This window comes from Carassius gibelio, chromosome A14 (genome assembly GCF_023724105.1).
Source record: "Carassius gibelio isolate Cgi1373 ecotype wild population from Czech Republic chromosome A14, carGib1.2-hapl.c, whole genome shotgun sequence".
NCBI lineage: Eukaryota > Metazoa > Chordata > Actinopteri > Cypriniformes > Cyprinidae > Carassius > Carassius gibelio.
Window position 1 is genome coordinate 3,984,399 of NC_068384.1, and position 21,859 is coordinate 4,006,257.

General features: G+C 38.6%; 1 protein-coding gene across 1 annotated transcript in view; it reads right to left on the reverse strand.

Annotated features, from left to right (window-relative positions):
* Positions 1–21,859, reverse strand: part of LOC128027289 (teneurin-2) — a 410,843-nt gene that overhangs the window by 223,558 nt on the left and 165,426 nt on the right. The window contains exon 3 of the mRNA XM_052614746.1: positions 11,349–11,648. Within this exon, the coding sequence (XP_052470706.1) occupies positions 11,349–11,577 (229 nt within the window). The 5' untranslated portion in view covers positions 11,578–11,648. The remainder of the gene's footprint in view (positions 1–11,348; positions 11,649–21,859) is intronic.

A 21,859-nucleotide genomic window follows, 5' to 3' on the forward strand; every position in this document is an offset into this window, starting at 1 on the left:
ATCACAAGAAATTTCAAAGCATTTCGGGTTAGTTTAGAGGCAGTGAAGCCATGGAGACACATACAAGCCTAATGTTTCAGATCTGCAGACTGTGAAGAAATAGACCATCTTGCTCCCTTCTTATGTTTACAAATTTCTAGTTCTGCCAGATGGAAAAATACCATAGTATACCAAAAGAATGGGCATCTTTTTCTCAAACTGGGAATCATTCCCGGAGTGGGGACCGATCCCAAAAACACACTCAAAGCCTGTCGAAATCACGACTCCCAGAGGAGGTGGTCTTTCACATAGAGAGGCAGCAAAAACAAACCCACCATCCCAAACCCAAGACCTTGTAATATTATCAAGATGTCTCAAAACTTCAATATGTAATTTTAAAGTTCTTCAAAATACAACATTCGTGTGTGTGCGCATTTCATTCTCTCTTCTTGAACACTTCAGATGCTCAGAATTACACACTTGCTGGTGGATGCAGTGCTTTTTACAACATGAGGCAACTCCTTGTAGGTTATGTACTCAATTACACACTTTTCATTCCCTCTGAGAATCTGGAATTTATGTCTCTCATAAGCTCTCATATTTTACAGAAATATTACAAACAGTCAACAGTCAACAATATTATAATTTGCATGTTTTTTCAGGCTGTGCTAGGAAACAGTACCACAAGCTGTACAACTCAGCAACTCTGAGATCAGTACTGAAAATGCTAAAATTCTTTATACATACAGTATGTACATAATTCATAAAATACTCTACTTTTTATCTCTAATGTATATACAGTAAGTTAACAGATTATCATAACCATACGTTTTTAGATGTTGGCTATTTTAGCTTTACATCAATGTACAGTATGTACATTTTTAAGCTACTTTGGTGAATCTGCAAAGTGAATAAATGTAAATATAAATGCAAATAAATACAGTAAAAACTGGTAGAGAAGGTGAGTGGCAGATCATTGGAAAGAGGAAAAAGTGATACTCTATCACAGTGATTAATTGTGTGTGTGTGTCTGTGTGTGTAAGAAGCCATCTGTGCAGATCTGAGTTCACAGTTGTGGATGGTGTTATTTAAAGACCTGTCAACTCATCTAAAGTAATGGATCTCTCTATCTATATATCTATCTATTCATCCATCCATTACATCTCAGAAATTACTTTCTGTAACCTTACCAACATCCTTCATCTCAATTCCCATTATTTTTAAGGAGCCAAATTATGAAAAAGTTCAGAACTAATTTCATTGATTCTTAAGACCGCAGGAGAGTTGCGTAGGGTCTTAAAGAAGGGTCTTTGTAGAGATGCTAATTTAACATCCAGTGCTCGTATCCAGGCTGGAGGTGTGTTTCAGCCTATGTCTTTTTGCATTAAAGCCGGTTAAAACCGGTGCCCGAATGCACACTGAGGTAATTCACAGGCCTTACAAATCCCATTTTAGGCCCCAAGAGTGGAAATTGTCCTCTGGTCATTATACTTCATCAGACCCATGAAAGAAGCATTTGACTTTTCTGAGAGAGGGGGCTGATTGCCCATTTGAGTAATATAAAAAGACCTCCGCTTGAGCAGGGAGAAGGATGTGATTTCTTCGTCTAGATCTGCATGCCTCTCTGTGGTCTCTCTAGAAACCCCCACACCCCACTACTGATGATGGCGGGTAATGGACCTGCTCCAGGGAGCGTCTTTGTGCTGCATGTTTGTTCATGTTCTGTGGGCTGATGGTTATTATTGTTACTGAAGGCATGCGCTGAGGAAATGACTCTGTGGGAACCTTCGAGAATAAGTGAGTGCTGCCTGAATCTTATTTAAATCTGCCACTCCACAAATTGAAACTTTACCTCTTTTAAAAGAAACTTGGGGAAGAGTTACACATGGGGTACACCATTTTTAAGTTGTCACGCCTACATAAAATATGTAGGAAGCACATTTTAAAATGAATAATTGTCAGCGAGTTAGAATACCAAACCAAGTGTAAAAGCCCACTGCTATGATTGGCTAACAGTTGTGGATGACATCTCATGGACTCCAAACTGTTGAATGGTATTGTTATTATGGTAGTTATTATTAATGCATTTTATTTTCCCCATTTTCCATTTCCATTAAAAAAAAAATCCATTTAACTAAGTTAAATGGCTCTTATTTTGACAGAACTGAATCTTGAAACATACAAGTGCTTTCTCATCTAGTGCTGCAAAAAGAAACAAAAAAGTAAATAGATGCGTGTTGAATATAAAATGTCAAGATGTGACACAACTAGTTATTTTTATAAGGAATTGCGCAATGCTTTAAAACCTTACTGTAAAAATAATGTCTCCCAACACTGCAGATACAGAGCAAAAACCACCGCTTCATAAGAACGTGTGAGGATCACATCTGATTCAGAGCCTCCCACCTGTCCCTGTGACATCAAATCCTGCGTGGGGCATGCTGGCACTGTAGGTGGTATGCTATCATCGGTGGTCTCAGAAGGGCAGGCTGTTAATTGAGAGGGTTTACGCTCAGCAGTGGGTGTCTGGTGAGTTTTCACAGCATACTTAGTTCCCAAGATGCATAACACATCATTAGGGCCTCCATTAATGTTGGGACATAGAGTTAACAGCTAAGTAAGAACAGGGCCCTCAGTGTCAAACGCCCTGCCCCATGTGAGCCACCCGTGCCGCACGGCCACTCAACACCTTTTAATTAATCTGCAGAAATAGATCTGACCCCACTGGGAACCATTTTGTTTCTTATAAACCACCTGACATAAGCCTATGCTATTAACACCAACACATACGGAATACTGCAAAAGCCTGACATGTTTGAAGACCTGAAGGATGCAGATCTAAAGCCTAGGGGAGCCCAAAGAGAGTGAGTTTATTTTTTGGCATTTGAGTTGGGGTCCCATTGGCGGCATCTGGTTAACAGTTTTTACATTTGTGGTGACAACTTTATCAAAACATCTGTCTGCATTTAGCACTCCATTACACTCGCATAATAGCTTGAGTTGTATTTCCTAATCAAACAAGAGAGCACAAAAATGTACCTCTAATTTGAGACCTTCAGTATTTCACATTACACCACAAACTTGCTTCTCATTATACAAAGTGTCATGTTAACCTCTGAAAAAAAAATAAAAAATAAAATAAAAAACCTTGAAACATGTCTGAATGGTTTATGGAGAGTCTCAGGTCACTGAGCAATATGCTTTATAAGACTAGATTTGACAAAGTATTGAATACCCTGCGCTCAGCAGCACACAGGTGCATCTCAATAAATTAGAATGTCGTGGGAAAAGTTCATTTCAGTTATTCAACTCAAATTGTGAAACTTGTGGAATAAATAAATTCAGTGCACACAGACTTAAAGCTGCAGTAGGGAACTTTTGTAAAAATATATTTTTTACATATTTGTTAAACCTGTCATTATGTCCTGACAGTAGAATATGAGACAGATAATCTGTGAAAAAAAATCAAGCTCCTCTGGCTCCTCCCAGTGGTCCTATTGCCATTTGCAGAAAGTCATCCGCTCCCGGTAAAAAACAACCAATCAGAGCTGCGGTCCGTAACTTTGTTTGTGTTCAAAATGTAGAAAAATGAACATAAAAAGCGAGTACACCATGAATCCATTTTCCAAACCGTGTTTTTAGCTTGTCCTGAATCACTAGGGTGCACCTATAATAAGTGTTTATATTCGGACTATTTTAGATTGCTTCGGGGTACCGCGGCGGAGTAACCCAGTACCTTTGTGATTCTTCATAGACATAAACAGAGAGAAGTAGATCCGGCTACGATGTTCTTCCGCAAGACGCAAGCAGTTCTGTTTATTAACCGCTAGAGCGTCAAAAGTTCCCTACTGCAGCTTTAAGTAGTTTAAGTCTTTGGCTCTTTTAATTGTGATGATTTTGGCTCTCATTTAACACAAACCCACCAATTCTCAACAAATTAGAACATGGTGACATGCCAATCAGCTAATCAACTCAACACCTACAAAGGTTTCCTGAGCCTTCAAAAGTCTCTCAGTTTGGTTCACTAGAAAGTTGAGAAGACAATCATTGACACCCTTCACAAGGAGGGTAAGCCACAAAACATTCATTGTCAAAGAAGCTGGCTGTTCACAGAGTGCTTTATCCAAGCATGTTAACAGAAAGTTGAGTTGAAAGAAAATTGTGGAAGAAAAAGATGCACAACCAACACAACCACAGCCTTATGAGTATTGTCAAGCAAAATCAATCCAAGAATTTGAGTGAACTTCACAAGGAATGGACTGAGGCTGTGGTCAAGGCATCAAGAGCCACCACACACAGACTTGTCAAGGAATTTGCTGAACCACAGACAACGTCAGAGGCGTCTTACCTAGGCTAACTGGGCTGTTGCCCAGTGGTCCAAAGTCCTCTTTTTAGATGAGAGCAAGTTTTGTATTTAATTTAGAGTCTGGAGGAAGGGTGGAGAAGCTCATAGCCCAAGATGCTTGAAGTTTCCACAGTCCATGATGATTTGGGGTGCAATGTCATCTGCTGGTGTTGGTCCATTGTGTTTTTTGAAAACCAAAGTCACTGCACTGCACTTCATGCTTTCTTTTGCTGACCAACTTTTTAAAGATGCTGATTTCATTTTCCAGCAGGATTTGGCACCTGCCCACACTGCCAAGAGCACCAAAAGTTGGTTAAATGACCATGGTGTTGGTGTGCTTGACTGGCCAGCAAACCCACCAGACCTGAACCCCAGAGAGAATCTATGGGGTATTGTCAAGAGAAAAAAAGAAACAAGAGACCAAAAAATGCAGAAAAGCTGAAGGCCACTGTCAAAGAAACCTCACCACGCTGAATTGAAGCAGTAATTAAAGCAAAAAAAAACAAAAAAAAACTACAAAGTATTGCATACATGTACAGTAAATTAACATACTTTCCAGAAGGCCATCAATAAATTACATTTTTTTTTTCTTGGTAGGTTTTTGTTAAATGTGAGCCAAAATCTTCACAAAAGAACCAAATACTGAAATAAATTAACTTTTCCACGATATTCTAATGTGAGGTGCACCTGTAGTGCCATAATTGAATCCAAGGGCAAACACACCCCAAATTGCAGCCACTTAGCCACGCTATACTGTACCAAACTTTTAATAATTAAAGAATCATTCCTACAGAGGGATAAAACAACAGCCTGAGAGATACAGGCAATGCCATCGGCAATTAGGCAGAGCTTAGCAGGCTGGTGTCAGAAGAGGTGTCACAGCTGTCCAAACTGTGAGTTTAACCAGCGTATCATGAGTGCTATTAAGTACCAACTGACCCCCTGATGGCCTTCAGGGCTCAGACTGCCCACTGAGTCTTTTCTTTTTGGAAATGATGCCCTGTTAAGCTCCTTCATTAGACATCTCAGCCACCCACTGCTGCTACAGTGATTTACCATGCACAAAGGGTGTTCTGAAGTACGGCTTACTGAGACACAAGGTACTGAGACCCACAAGGACATAGCTGGTAAGCTATCTTTTTCTTTTAGTTGTTTGTGCTTGCCAAGCAATGTATTTGCTTTAATGTAAAGCTCAAAAGCTTGTTTTGCATTTCGTTCACTTTAGAGCATCTTTAAAAATAGTTGTATTTTTATTTTTTTATTTAGTTGTAAGCTATAGCTGTTTGTGAAGGGTATGGCACTTCACACACACACGTTTGTTTTTGTAAAAAGTGGGGATATCCCATAGGCGTAATGTTTTTATACTGTACAAACTGTATATTCAATGGCCCTACACCAACCCTACACCTAACCCTCACAGGAAACTTTGTGCATTTTTACTTTTGCAATAAAACTCATTCGGTACGGTTTATAAGCGTTTTGAAAAATGGGGATATGGGTTATGTCCTCATAAGTCACCCTCTCCTTGTAATACCTGTGTCATACCCATGTCATTATACAGAGTTGTGTCCTGATGTGTCACAAAAACAAGAGCACACACACACTATAAATGAAACCAATTAGACACATTGACAAAATGTTGATATTAGTAGTAGTAGTAGTAGTAGTAGTAATTATTAGTAGGGGTTTCTTCGACCTAAATTGCAGAGGCCATGTGTAAATATAAAAATAAATGATTCAGCCCTCAGGGGAATCAAGATAACATTATAAAACAATATTGGCTGTGATCATGATGTGCATTTGCCTTGAGAGATTCCAGAACAGATTAAAGGCTTTCAGAAAGAATATGCCATATTAAATTCTTAAAAGATTAAGGGACCTGTTAATGCAATTATTGTAAGCCTGCTGGCATATACATGCAACCTAAGATCGGCAGTGAGTGGAGACTGTCCAAATACTGCAGCACTGTTAAATGTATTGTGCTAATTTTAGTACTGGGACAAAACAAATGACAAAACTAAATCAACTAAGTGAGGCAAATATTTGGATTAAAATAAAGAGAAATGATACATACTGTATGTGCTAAATCACTCTCTGTCTCAAATGTAATGTCTGATTCTTTTTAAAACATGCAAATGAAAATGTTGTTTGAAAAAACGAATGTCAAATAATGTGATTAAACTTTCATTCCATGTAAAAGGATCATGTTTTAACATATTTCTGCTGTTTTGGGGGTTAATTAAATACATGAGGCATAAATATAATTGCCTTGAAATGAGCTGCTTTGCTTGTAATGCCTTGACAAGCAGTTACAGACAGAGGCGGCATCTGAAGCTTCGGGGGCACTTGAAACAAATTCCCAAGCCATCAACGAGCAAACAAGAAAACTCTCAGCTGTCTCAAGGTTGATGTGAAAGAGTTTCAGGGTGTTGGGGAGAGTGGACGAGGCTACAGGGCAATGAGAAATTGAATGTGACGAGGAGAGCAAGAGACAGAGAGACGGAGAGGGAGAGACTGCATTTAATCGTTTAATTTAGTCTTTTATTTTTAATACCCGCCAGGTTCTTTTGTTCTCCCTTTGATCTTTTCCTGCCTAGATTTATTGCAACACACCAACAAAGCACTGAATCAACAAAATAAAAACAATCAACAAAAAGTGTGACTTGACAGCTAATTCCATATCAAAACAACAGCTGTGGGGTGATGAGGGAGGGACGGAGAGGGAAAAGTCGAGCACAATGTCACATACATACTGCTGAGGGGCTCCTAAACAGAATATGACTAGCTCTTTCTCGCTTCTCTCTGAATAGCAAGTGCAAGCTATCTGCTTGTTTAGTTAGCTCATAAAGTAGGAATTAGGGGTTAGGCAGGGTGCCGTGGTCCTCTGGAATCCACAACAGAGCCTATGACGTACGGAACAAGAACCAACACACAAATCCAAGATCAATCTGGATCCAAACAAACAAACACCCCGAGGGACCGCTAAAGCCCCTGATGTGAAACTCATTAGTTTGGCAACTAATTGTCATTCTGTGTTGCGTGACAAGTGATGACAGTCTATAAAAACCCAGATGCACATTTAATACAGTTAGGTAGGCAGGTAGGACTGCCAATTGGGTGTGAAGACATAGAGAGGCAAAGAGTGGTGGAACATACGATCTTCTGCGCTACTGCTCGCAGTTGGACCATACGCTTGAGAGCCACCAGTGAGCCAAAGAGCCCAGCTCACTTTTAATTTTCACCTAAGAGGGCCCATTACTGAGACGTCTTACACATCATGTTTATAGAAATAAGTGGCCAGATCAATTATAATAAAAGCCCGGGATACTAAGACTCTTCCTCTCCTCATCAATTCAATACTATGTCATTTACAACCAATTTGACCGATTAAGTGCAATTTTCCACTGAAATGTCACACCTAACACCTAACTGCAAATTACTTAAAGGGAAAAATTTAATTTCTGTCATTATTTACTCATCCTCATGTCATTCCAAACCTCTATGCATTCTTTTATCTGTGGAACAGAAAAATATATATATTTTGTTGGTAATCAACCGTTTTGTTTTCCATCGACTTCCACTGAATCAATGGGAACTAAAATTGTTTGGTCACCAACATTCTTCAAACTATCTTCTATTATGTTCCACAGAAAAAAAATAAATAAATACAAAGCCATATAGGTTTGGATTGATATGAGGGTTAGAAAACAAGATTTGCAATTTTTGGGTGGGTTATCCTTTAATTAAAAAGGGGACAGAATTTATGTGTGCATATGCAGTTTGTATATTTTTGAGTGTGGCAATTATTTTAGCATTAAAGTTAAATTAATATTTCTGGCTAAATGTACTTTTTCAGATTATTAATAATGTTGTCATTCCTTCATCGTCGTTGTCTTCATTGTCTTCGTCGTCTTCTTCGTCTTCTGGGTGATCTTATTAAAACCATTAATATCTAATAAATACTCTAAGATCTGATAAATTGCATAAATTACAGCTTGAAAATTGGCTTCATAAAGTTATTAGGAAATGTGCTGCTATGGAAATTCTGGCTGATACTAATTACTTATTGTTTAAAACATTTTCTTAATTATTTATGATGCTGTGTCATATTTTCCACTAACCAATTTATGTTATTAAAATTCTATACTATTTTGTATAGATAAAACACTAAGTTAAAAATAAAACATGAAAAATTAAAATTATAACATGTAGTACAAAATTAAAGAGATTTGCTAAGTGCATTACATTTTATTAACACAAACATTTAAGAATCCAATATCATTAAATAAATAAAAATCAGCAATGGTACCATTTATCCCTAAAAAAAAAAAAAAAAAAAAAAAATATATATATATATATATATATATATATATATATATATATATATATATATATATATATATATATATATATATATATAAGAAGGCTTTAAGTACAGTATTAATGCTGTCTAAATGACATTCCTGTGCTGTTAGCATGTCCTCATATCCCACAGAGCAAAAGAGACTTGTGTGGAGCATTAAGAGTCAAATCTGCTCTCAGTAAGAGATTACGAGCATGCAGAGTCCACAAACACCAAATGGAGTTGGAGTGAAAGGTTGGACTGTCCATTTGGGCTGTGATGACTATGTGAGTGAGCGGGAGAGAGGAGCGTAATTTGGCAGTGCCCTTTAAGTGCTGTTACATATGGCGCCTGTACACTGTTAGTCTCCTTTGGCAACATTTCCCAGGGATGCATCTGCAGTCAGTGAGCCACTATCGCCTTAAGTAACCGAGCGGCATCAATCTGACGGCCACCAACTCTGCTTCTCCACAGCAGCTGTGCCTGTCAGTCTGTCTATCTGTCCTCCCTCCATCCAGCTCTCTACACCTACCCATAATTCCTGCTCACTGTCACCGCACATCCCCCAGGGACCGCTGGCCACTTCACCCCGGGCTGCAAGAGCTCTGGGATCTGTTGTCAGTGGCTAAGTACTGTGGCAAGAAACAGTTGAATGGAGGGAGAAAAAAAAGAGGCTGCAATCTCTCCAGCGGGTTTGTCTTCCTCTTTCACTCGGTCTGACTGTGATCAATGACATCGAGTTGAAATCCATTTCGGTGCAATCAATGCGGCACCAGCAGTGGCTCACGCAGAGGACGACTCGCAGGCCTGACACTGCCTTTTTCAAAGATGACCCATCCACAGCTTCGCTCCGGATCTGCGGCAGCCTGCTCATTATGATGCCACTGCATTTCAGAACTCGCTCCCTCTCTTCCTGTTACTGCTTCCTTTTCTAGCCAGCCTCAGCTGAAGTGGCTGGCTTCTCTTATTAGCATCATCAAAGACATTCAAAAAGGATGTAAAAGACAAGATTATCTAAACCAATGAGTCAAGTCTGAGCTAGTAAGCCAGTCACCTTCAATTTAGATCCTCGCCGATCAAAGGTCTCCTGCTATTTTAGCATGCATCTGCAGTTTGGCACTGTGTCGAGCATCCCTGCACAGAGTCAGCAACAAGTCTACAGCCTGAGGCATGAAGTGGGTCGACCGACGTAAGTTATAAGATGGCTAAGACTGAACAGGTGACGGCGGATCAGTGGCATCAGGCTGGGAAACATCCGCTGGGAATTGGTGACACATTTGAAGCAGCATGGGGGTGGAATTGGAGGTACTTCCTGTAACTGAAGTAACCGCTCTAAGATCAGGTTGCAATTCTCTCCAGCAGAATGCATAAACACAGAGCAGAAGGATTAGCTACTGGTGACATGGCCTGCAACACAATACACTGTCCTGCTTTAATGTTTCACACCTTAACTGTACAACACACAGAGATATCCATGTCCAAAAACATCTAATCAAAATATATTCACCTTTACATTTTCTCTGCACTTACCCTAAAATAAGAGCAAAATTAAATCATATTAGTCTCTAACTAGGTGTGAGAATGCAAAGTGAATCATCATCTAATTTCAGAATGATTCCTGATACATCTAAATTACTTCATACTCTGCTTTGCAAAGGCAAAACATAGTAAATGTACACTCCAAAAAGGTGAACCATATTTTGGTTTTGTTGGTGGTGGTGTACTGTAGTTACAGTATGTTGCCTTTTTAGGGCAGAATTGTCATAAAAAAGTGAAGCAAATTGATTTAGTTTTTCCTTTATTTTTTTAAACACTTCTTTAGAAACATTGCACAACATCTCCACCTTTATGAGTTTCATACATGTATACTCTTGTATTCTCTAACTGTAGTATGCAAGACTCAACAGACTACTTAGTATATTCATGTCTAAAGTTTATATCATCATACTTTGTTTCTAGTGCACACATTAGTGCCACCGAACAAATATGCCCTGAAACAAAATTAAGGTTTAAAATTAGGTTTGTGGTCTGTAAGATTATATATATATATATATATATATATATATATATATATTTTTTTTTTTATTATTATTATTATTATTTTTTTTAATAAAATGTTTTTACTTTATTTACAAAAAAAAAGCTCTAAAAAAATATCACCATGCCGAGGCTCTATTTTTTTTATTATCAAAAATAAAGTAAAAAATAGTATATAATATTAGAACAATAATATTAGCATTTTAGTATTTGTTTTCCATTTATGATTTATTATATTTTATATTTTCAGAAGCCATCATTCAGTGTCACATGATTCTTGAGAAATCATTCTCTTATTTTTAATCCTTTATGCTTATTATCAGTTTTGAAAACCATTAAAGAAAGATATTTTTTTCAGGATTCTCTAATAGAAAGTTACAAAGAGCAGCATTTATTTATTTCAAATAAAAATATTTTGTAACAATTGTCAAATATCAATCGAATGCATCCTTAATATAAAAATTATTCATTTTTGTCAAAAAAAAAAAGAAATGAAGAAATTATATATTACAGTATATTGCATATACTGTGTATATACTGTATGATCATTAAGGGCTGATCCCTATATATTTGCCAATTCTGTGCAGCAGATGTGCTGTATATATAAGCATCTCTTTACTCTGTGTTATATTTTTGTATTTTTACCTCCTTGTCTGGTGAACTCATCTGCTTCATGATGCACCAGGTCAGCCACACATCCCCCATAATGCAGACGTGACTCGTGATCGAAAGCCTTCAGGGTCTCGCTGGAGCTGTAGGATTTCTGGGTGGGTACGCGACATTCATCGTTGTCCAAGGAGGAGGTGGTGAACTGGAAATCTTTCCCACAGCGGCCGTGGGTCAGTGTACGGTGCCTGCGCTCCTTCAGATCCATGACAGCTGCTGCAGCCTGATGATCAGATCAGTCCGCAAGGTGGAGGTCTCAACAGCTGTACAGTCCTTCACCTGGTAATAGAAGACAACAAAAATCAATAGAAAACACAATACAATATATATTCCCTGCAGAAACGACCAGCATGGATTGCCGGTTTAAGCTGGTTGGTGCTGGTCCAACTAGAGGACTAATAGAGCCATTGCCAACTTAGTAAATCTTATCAATAAAACATACTAAAGACATTTCAACAGAACCACAGCATCCAGAATATAGACACAAACAGAATCAGATAGCTTTGCATAATTATAAAGAGTTACAACATAAATGATTTACACTCAGTCAGGTTATAAGCTCTGGATGTGTTTGTTTATAAAACATTTTCGCCAATTTGATTATGCTTTCAACCACCAAAAAGAATGTGGTACTCCGCAATATGTAACACATTTGACCGTGTTTTACCAATCCAAAGTTCACCACTGATTTTGTTTAAAAATGAGAACAGAAAAGGGGCTGCTGTAGTCAAATTCTGCATATTAAAAAGAAAACATTGCATGCCATTTACTTAATATGTCAAAAGGCTAAATTCCTTCTGTGAATTTCATTAAAAACTTTTGACTGCATGGTGCATTCATAAACAAAACAGTGGAGAGACATCTAAACAAAAAGAAGCAGCTGTCAGTACAGCCATAATCACAGATGAAATGTGAGCAGGAACTGAGATGAGTGGAGGAGTGAAGTCATGATGCCGGTGAAGAATGAGTGATAGAGTGAGAGCGAGGAGAAGAGGGAGGAGAAAGGAAATGACTTGAGGGCATTGCGAGTCTCTCCCTCATTATCACAGACAGAGTGAGAAAAGCTCCCTCTGTGGATGAGAGAGGATAATCACGGATTCCTGGATGTGCCGCGGAAAACAGGGAGCCAAACACAGCCCGGCCCGATCATATCACACGCTCACACACAAAAACACCAGCACTAATCTACTTTAAATCCTATGCACACTGACTGAGATGACTGATATCCCAGTACCACCAGAAGTTTTTTTTTTTTTTTTTTCAAAGGTGCTTTAAATGTTAAAATATGTTGCCAAATTATTCTACTTTCATTGTTTTATGGGTTTTTAATAAAAATGTGAATTATTATTTTTGTTGTTATTATTATTATTATTATTATTATAACTCAATTAAACATACAGTATTATGTGATTAAATGTGATTTAATCATAAAAACACTACAATTAAAACATTTGGTTATTTTTATTTTTTAATTAACAATTAGTTTGTTATGTGATTAACTGATTAATCAGCTATGACTAATTTAATCATTACCATAAGTACACTTATTTATCACAATAGTTTAGAGAGAACTGATGCATTAAAAATGTATTGCAAGTCAACATGACATTTATTATGTTACAAAAGATTTATATTTCAAATAAATGTTTTTCTTTACACTTTTCTATTCATCAAAGAATCCTGAAAACTGTATAACACATACACACACACACAACATCAAACAGGATAAGATTCAATATTTCTTGATCACAAAATCAGCATATTAGAATGATTTCTGGAAGATCGTGTGCTTGAAGAATTCAGCAATCAGAGGAATAAACTCATTTAAAAATATATATTCAAATAGAATACTGTTATTTTAAATCAAAATGTTACTGTTTTATTGTATTTTCAATTAAATAAATGTAGCCTTGGTGAGAATTTTTTTTTTTTTAATCCGTAAAATTAAACCCTTAAATAAATGTAGAATCAACATAAAATACTACTTATTCTAATACTAATAATAAGATGCTCATAGGACATGTGTGGACAATTCTTAAATTGAGTCATAACAGGAAAGCGTTGCTTCAAAAGTCCTGGAGAGAGCATCTTAATGACATAAAACACACACACAAAGAATGCTGAATTAATACTGTCGTTTTAACTTTGGGTCAAATATGGACTAACCAACTAACTAAAGTTGGGTTTATTTTTTTAAATTAAGTTTTTAACCCAGCACTTGGGTTAATCCATATTTAACCCAAAGTTGGCTTGAAACAACCCAAAAATTTTTTCCAAAATATGTTTATTTTCTCAGCACAGTTTTTCATTTTTTATCTTTTAGAATTCACCTGTCACTGTGCAACTCTTCAGAGCATGTGCACTACCCACAAAGGCCATGTTTCTGACACAAATGTCATTCTTACTTTAGACCTGATTCCACGGTTTTAGCATGAAAGAGTTGACAGTAATTAGACACTAATTAAAAGTAAATTCACCCACACCAGTCCGGCTACAGGCAGCCTTCCTCCACAAACACTCACAGTTATTATACCTGAGCTGTCTGAGTACAGAGAATGTCAGGGGGAACTTTAGCCTGTCTGTTTTACTAAGTGCGGTCAGTACAAACTCTGCCTGCTCCTGTCCCCCTCAACAAGCGCTCTCCACGCTGTTAGACCTGCATTAGCTTGATTGGAAGAGAAGTCCACTTCCCAAGGGACAGTCCTGCATTCGGCGCGGAGGGGGTGATTTTCCTGCACGGCAACAGATCATTACATAACACGACCACTAGCTGTCCCGCACATACTGAAAATAATTTAATATAATCAGGTCACCTAACATGATAATTATTTACTGTAAAACACTCGCAGAAAAGAATGAGAGAGACAAAGCGTGTGACACTGGCTTAATGCAGATTCATAAAAGGAGACTATAAGGTCATTCTAAGAATTGCCTCCAGTGTCTGTTGATTAGAAGCAGATTTTTAATGTTTAGAAAGGCCTCATTATAAGCTAAAATAAAACATTCAATCACAAAGACCATTAACAGTTCAGAATGGGAGTGTTTACTACAGTGAATATAAAATGGACAGAGCTTCAGAATGTGGAACGCAGGAAAAGTCTTTGCTTACAAATGAATGCACAATTACCGTACATGTTCGTTCAAATATTAAAAAGTCCACTTCAAGTCAAAAATGTCTTCTATTCATTGCATCTGACCTTTCTTCACTCTACCAGGCCTTAACTGGAAAGCTTTGTTGTGATGTCTGGAGTGGGTTATTTGGTCAGCCGTCGGGCTGCAGGGGCCTTTCAGAGAACTGATTTAAGGTGCAGTGACATGGGTTTCTGCGAGAGCATCACATGCGTGGGTGTGTGGATGGAGGAAGGGCTGGTTAAAGGAGGGCCCTGGGGCTGCTCGAACACCACAGTGGTGAGATGATGCATGATGGTGTGGAGGAGAACCAGGTCAAAATGAGCCCAGGCTGCAGCACAACCAGGTCAGTCTTTCCATTCATTACAGGCAGTGGAGGAGAAGTGAGGCATCAGGGATCAGAGCAGATCCTGCCTCCCTTTTCTCAGGCTCAGCACACTGATACTCCCTCCTTCACAGTACAGCCATCCTCCCCAGAAAGAGAGAGAGAGAGAATGATATCTATCTATCTATCTATCTATCTATCTATCTATCTATCTATCTATCATTGTGTGTGTGTGTGTGTGTGTGTGTGTGTGTGTGTGTGTGTGTGTGTGTGTGTGTGTGTGTGTGTGTGTGTGTGTGTGTGTGTGTGTGTATGGATGGATGCTTGTTAAAAGTACTTGAGTGATATTCATATATACAGATGAATGAACATTGAATTTCAGGTTAAGAATCTGTGCCTAACTTGTTCCAACACACAAAATGCCACAGTCACAATCTATGTGAGACATAGGCAAGCGATGAATGACCAAACCGGGGATGTAAATAAACAGCAGTGCAGACCATGAAATTGCAGCTGAACTGTAGGCTTTAATGGAGAACGATAGAGGCCAAATTTTGGCATGGCGAAGACCTTCTGCCTAAATTTAACTTTCATGGGCGAGAGCTTAAAAACGACATGGGTCTCTGTAGAAACAGCTCAGAATGAAAAATCTGGCTGCTAGAGAGAAATCACCAAGCATTTAAGCTGGGAGCAACACTGGGAGCACTATTTTCAAGGCAAAGACAAACAAACCCTTAATCTCAGAGATTCGAAAGTTGAAGCTTCAATGTAAATAATGACAATGTTCTGTTTAAGATGGCAGGGTCACATTCTAGTCTAAATGTCTACAGCAGCAACATCAAACCCAGAATAAAGTGACAATAAACATTAACAAACAAGACCCTGAATTCTCCTCTCTGTTTATGCTCTGTGGCCTACAATGCTTCCAAAAATACAGCTATTACTCCAGTCATATAATGTAAAAAATGCAGAATAACTACAAACTGTCGAGTTGAAACATTAGAAGGTATTTTTATCTGAGACGGCAGCACTTATAGTTATAAACTATATGAAATGTATCGTTCTTGCTTTGAAATGAATTTAAATGACATTAAGTGAATCAATCAACATACAAAGCCTTACATGAATTAGCAATAACGTAACCTCTGCTTCTGTAATTCAGCAAATTACAGCTTTTTATCTACATTATTCCTGGCCAGGCTGTAGCTACAAAGCAGTTACATATCATGGATGAATGAATGAATACTGTCTGAGTGTATTAATTTATCAGTGTCAGAAATAGGCATTATTTTATTTATTTTATCAAATTACTTTATCTTCATTCAAAGGTTGTTGTTTTTTTTCATACAAATGTATGCTCATTTATTACACACAACATGCGTAAAATGTATTTCAAAGGCAATTAATTCAGAAATGTGATAAGACTTTTACCTTCCCAATGCTCTGAATTAAACTGGCATAAAACACACACATACACATCAGGGCACAATTTACTTGACAGGTACTGTACCTTTCGGACTATAAGTCGCACCTGAGTATAAGTCGCATCAGTCCAAAAATAAGTCTTGAATAAAAACATAAGGAAAAAAACATAAGTCGCACCGGACTATAAGTCGCATTTATTTGGAACCAAGAACCAAGAGAAAACGTTACCGTCTACAGCCAAAAGAGGGCGCTCTATTCTGCTCAGTGTAGACTACAGGAGCACCGAGCAGCATCTCTGGCAGTATAGAGCGCCCTCTTTTGGCTGTAGGCGGTAACGTTTTCTCTTAGTTAATTAGTTAATCTGTTTTCTGTTAGTTAATTTCTTTCGGTCCATGTCAAATTAATTTTGATAAATAAGTCGCACCTGACTATAAGTCGCAGGACCAGCCAAACTATGAAAAAAAGTGCGACTTATAGTCCGGAAAATACGGTAATAGGATGATCTCTTTTGTTTCATTTTAGGAGGAAGTCAGAGGGGAGAGTCCTCTTAAGCATGTAAAGCATAGATATTTTAGTGGTGTGTTTTATCGGCTGTTCAATTTTAACATGTGACATTAGTGCCTTTATTTCACAGACAGATGAAAGGAACAGATCTGAAATTGTGCCGTAGCCTTGATGGCAAGAAAAAAGTGAAACAGAGAACTGTGTGGCTTTTGATTAAGATTTTAATGAATGCATCCTCTCCCAGGCAGGGGTCATTAATCATGTCCTGTATAGAGGTATGACCGACAGGATAGAGTCTGTTCATGGCAGTCTTCAGCTGGAACCAGGCCACCATTTTAGTTGCACACATGACCAATTTCTAGTGATGAACTTATGCTCAATTTGTCCCTTTTAATATCTCACTCTCCTGCACTATCTCTCAATATGTATTTCTGTACTCCCCCATCTCTCCAGGGAAACCCCTCCTCTTCTATATCTCACCTTCTGTGGGAAAAGAGATATTCTTATTATGCTGCGAATAACCCAAGCTGCTCTCTATTCTAAAATGTATTACAACAATCACCTTTAATATGAGTTGACCTGTGAGAATATTCAAGCCTGCATAAACAAGTTGAGATGCAATTCACCTCAGTTCACTGCAATGTTATTATACAGCCTAAAAAAACAACAGCCAACAACGAAGACTTGAATATATATGGAAATATATGTACTACACAAAAATTATTTTGTTTTTAAGCAAATCAGGATATTACAATTATTTCTGAAGGATCATGTGACACTGAAGACTGAAGTAATGATGCTAAAAAATCCGTTTTGAAATCACAGGAATAAATTACATGACAAAATTACATTTTAAAATAGAATGCAGTTATTTTAAATACAAATATTTCATAATATTATTGCTGTTCCTGTTTTTGGATCAAATAAATACAGGCATGATGAGCAGCAGAAGAGAATTCTTTAAAAACAACATTACAAATCTTACCGTTCAAAAACTTTTGACTGTATATCAAATATATATTACAATATATTATACAATATATCTTCCCATCCTCATTAACATCCTCTCACTCATGATTTTGAGATTAAAAATGTCTCTTGATTGTCCTTAATTTCACACACTCACAATAAAGAGCAACAAGACTGGCTGTTTATTAGACTGACATCCTTGCATGTTCTCAATTTCTTAATCTGCCACTAAACAAAGTGATCTGAGGCAGTCAGAGGTGCTGTGCTGACACGTCGCTGCTAACACCAACAGTCACAACCACGCAGTCACCAGAGTGAAGGTGCAAACGCATGTGGTAATTAAAGACCGATGGAGGGAAGCTGCTGCAAGGGGAAACAGTTAGAGACAGCGCACAGCCTGGTCTGCTGGGAGTTTGAGTAATGACTTTCTCTACAGCTCTGGCGAGATTACTTCTTAACCCACGCCGTATCACGCACAAGCAGAATTACACGTACATTAACCTACAGCTCACGTAGGGTGAAATAACCAAGATGGTCTGATGCTCCACTGGGTGTTTCCAGCACTGGAAAACAGCATATCTATACACACTTCCTCATGTAAACATTTCTTTCTTCCTTTCAGCAAGGTGTGCAAACATATGCTGAGAGCCCGACTAGAAGTTCAGAAGTTAAGAAAAGCTGACAAGTTTAACGCCTGCAACAACAGCAGATGAGGTACATGAATAGCACCAGGTGAGAGTGTGGTTCTGGAGCACAGGTGCACCTCTCATCTCCTCTCCACGCAACCTTGATGAGGGTTAAAGAGACGTTGGGACTTTGACACAGACAGCACCGAGCGCAGACGTGAGCGTGTGACCCACGGCCTGTGCCAGGTCTGCCAGAGCCGGTCAGACGTCACCCGCCGGCACCTCCCAGCATTATTAAAACAATACACTCGACAGCCCCATACCGTCATCTCAGGGAAGATTAGTAAATCTGTGTCACAGCTTGACATTCTTACCATCTGCTGGGCACATTATTCAAATTTGCAATAAATGCCACCGTAGAGAGTGGTGATGCAGAGTAATTAGCAAACTGACAGAGGTGCCACGTTATGGCTGAGTGAAGCTGCATTTTTCTTCTGCCTTATTGTTGGTTTTAATCTTCATATCACAGGACACGAGAAGGGCAGGGCAAAACATGTTAGAAAGCCACAGAAGCACTGTTTAAACACCTCCTGGGTAAATGACACGCACGGCCAGGAGCCGAAACCTCTCCACCTTGAATAAATGCCAGTGGAGACATTTCCTGTGCGGGAAATGTCAGCGGGAGAGCCGCGAGTGGGCCGACTTATCTGCGGTCTTCATCAGGTGAATAGGACACCCCTCCTCATCATCACAGCTCAATTTAGAAGGCAGTGATAAAAGCACCAAAGTCACTTCACGCCCTCATTCTCTAGTTTAAACCCACTGAAAACCCCACATTACAAATACTGGACATACAAGGACTAGCTAGGATTGGCTCACAAATCAGTATGAGTTTCATTCTTCTGTTGAACACAAAAAAAGATATTGATAATATTAAGGAATGTTTCTTGGGCAGCAAATCAATTAGAATGATTTCTGAAGGATCATGTGATACTGAAGACTGGAGTAATGATGCTGAAAATTCAGCTTTGCATCACAGGAATAAATTATATTATAAAATATACATAAAAAAGGATTTTTGATCAAACAGATTATTTTGATCAGAATCCTGGAATCAGAACCCATGTCAATGAGACAATTCAAAACGTCTTTGTGTAATGAATTGGTCTCATGAGCGGAATAAGGCAGAGTGACTGGTCACCAAAATAGATTGTTAAGCTAGTTTTCCCAGAATGCCTATGGGCCATGGGTCACCACACAACCTTGCACACATGACATCATAATCAGGCCCTAGCCACAGCAAAAAAAAGTCTAGAGAGAGGCAATTAATGTCCATCAGATGAAGAGTCACAGATGACTGAAAGCTGGTCTGGCCAAGGGACAGCCGAACCCAGAGGGCTCAATGACAGTGGGAAGCAATATGCTGCACGCTCAGAGAACCATTGCCAATGGACGCCAGATCTTACAGTGAAAAATTCAAGATGGACCAGAGTGGAAAACAAGCCAGTAACGCTTATGCATATATGAAGTATGCATATAATGCATACTGGCAGATCTTTGAAAAATGACTCACTTTCACAATAGCAAGCTGAATTAAAGCATGTATGTCACTGTACATCTGTAGCCAATATGTAATTTTCTGGATATAACAGAAACTCAAAAATGCACTGCAAATTGCAAGAAAACTATCTGAAAATGCATCATGCTTTATTATATATCCAGCACAGCCACTAGTTGCTTGGCTACTAAAATAAATATATAACGTTCTGAAAAATTATTTGAATAAAATAATATATGAAGCAGTTTTTGGTCTAATGTGTGATGCATGTATAGAGGGCAAAACATGTTTTGATTAAATTTGCTGCAAAACTAAGCATGCAGGTAGACACATATCCACTGATAGGTGCACAAGAGGCTGTTGTCTGAAGAACCATTAATGAAAAGATTGAACACAGGAAAATGTGGAGTGACGCTCAGTGGGTAATTCAGGGCCCAGCACTGTTTCCCAACGGCACTTCATCTTCCCCAGCTGTGCCACGTGTATAATGTGCATCATTCTCCCACCATGTCCTATTTTATCTACAACCCAGTCATGGACACTGAAGAGCATGCTACATAAACAAGTGCCTTACATTCACTGGCTCGGTCTATCCTCCTCTCTCTGTTGACCACCAACCCATTCCAACACTTTCGGCACTTCCTCCCCCACCGCCCACCCTGGTGTCACAGGGCTGAAATTGCCTTTGGGGCCAATAGAAACACGGTTCCAGCTCCAATAACATAGTTCACTGGTCCAATTAAGCATGCTAGATTTAACGTCATTAGGAGAGACATCTTTTGGAAGGAAGAGTTTCAGAATGAAATGAGGGTGGTGCATTTCACATTCAAAACAACACTCAGAACAATCTAGTTCAATTTAGACTTCTGTAAGGAAGCTGTCGGCCCTTCATCTCCAACAACCAAATGACCTCCAAGGTGGCTTGATGACCATGAACACAGCATGGGTGACAGTGGAAGGTTAAGCATGAGTGGGACCTCCAGGGAGGCGCAAGACAGTGGGTGTGAAGAGATCTGACCCCCAGCTGAAAATGAAACTACACAATTCTTCAGGTCAGTGTCACTGGATCCCCCACTGATAACAGCCATTTATGCCACTGCGGCCAGACTGGAAATCCAAGGACATCAGCAAAACTAGAGCATATTCCAAAAAGTCAGCCCAAAACTTAGCAACCTATGAGCCACAACATGTGTAGGTATAGTCTCACATACATTGGATAGAGAGTAGTAGGAAATGAGAAGGGAAATGTGTTCTTCCTCCACTCCACGGGTCCTTCTGGATTTTATGCTAAATGCACATCCTCACAGTGTTACTTCCCAGTGAGAGCCTACAGGCAATAGTGTTTTTTTATTTGTTTGCAATGTTAAAGCATTTCACAAATGGCCACCTCAGTGGTGTAAATTGTGCGTACTTACATTTAGGCAACGAGACAGAGCTCGTTACAACAAAACACAATGGCTAAATCCATTTAAAATGGACAGAAATTCCAATACGCCAGTGTGAGGGAGAGAGAGAGAGAGAGAAATAGGCAGGGACACAGAGGGACAAATGGTAAAGAGAAGGAGATGCTGAGAAGGTAAATTGAAAATGCAAAAGATTGCATAGAAATTATCTCCCGTGAAGATTCTACTCACAAAAAAAAAAGAAAAAAGAGAGAGATGAACCATGGGACCAGGTATAGCGCACTGCAAACAAAGAGCATCTGTCTTTTTGTTGTGTTTCTAACTGCTTAATAAATAGGCCTGTATATAGAAATATGGGAGCATGACATTTGTCATGTAAATCAGGTCAAGATGCATCTGAGGTGATGAGGCAAATACATTTTTATTTTGCATCGCCTTATAACTTTAGTAATGACACATACATATATATATATATAAAAGTTAAACAAAGTGTTCAACTAGGACCAACATAGGACACGAGGGAGGATAAAATGAAATAAGATGAGATGAGA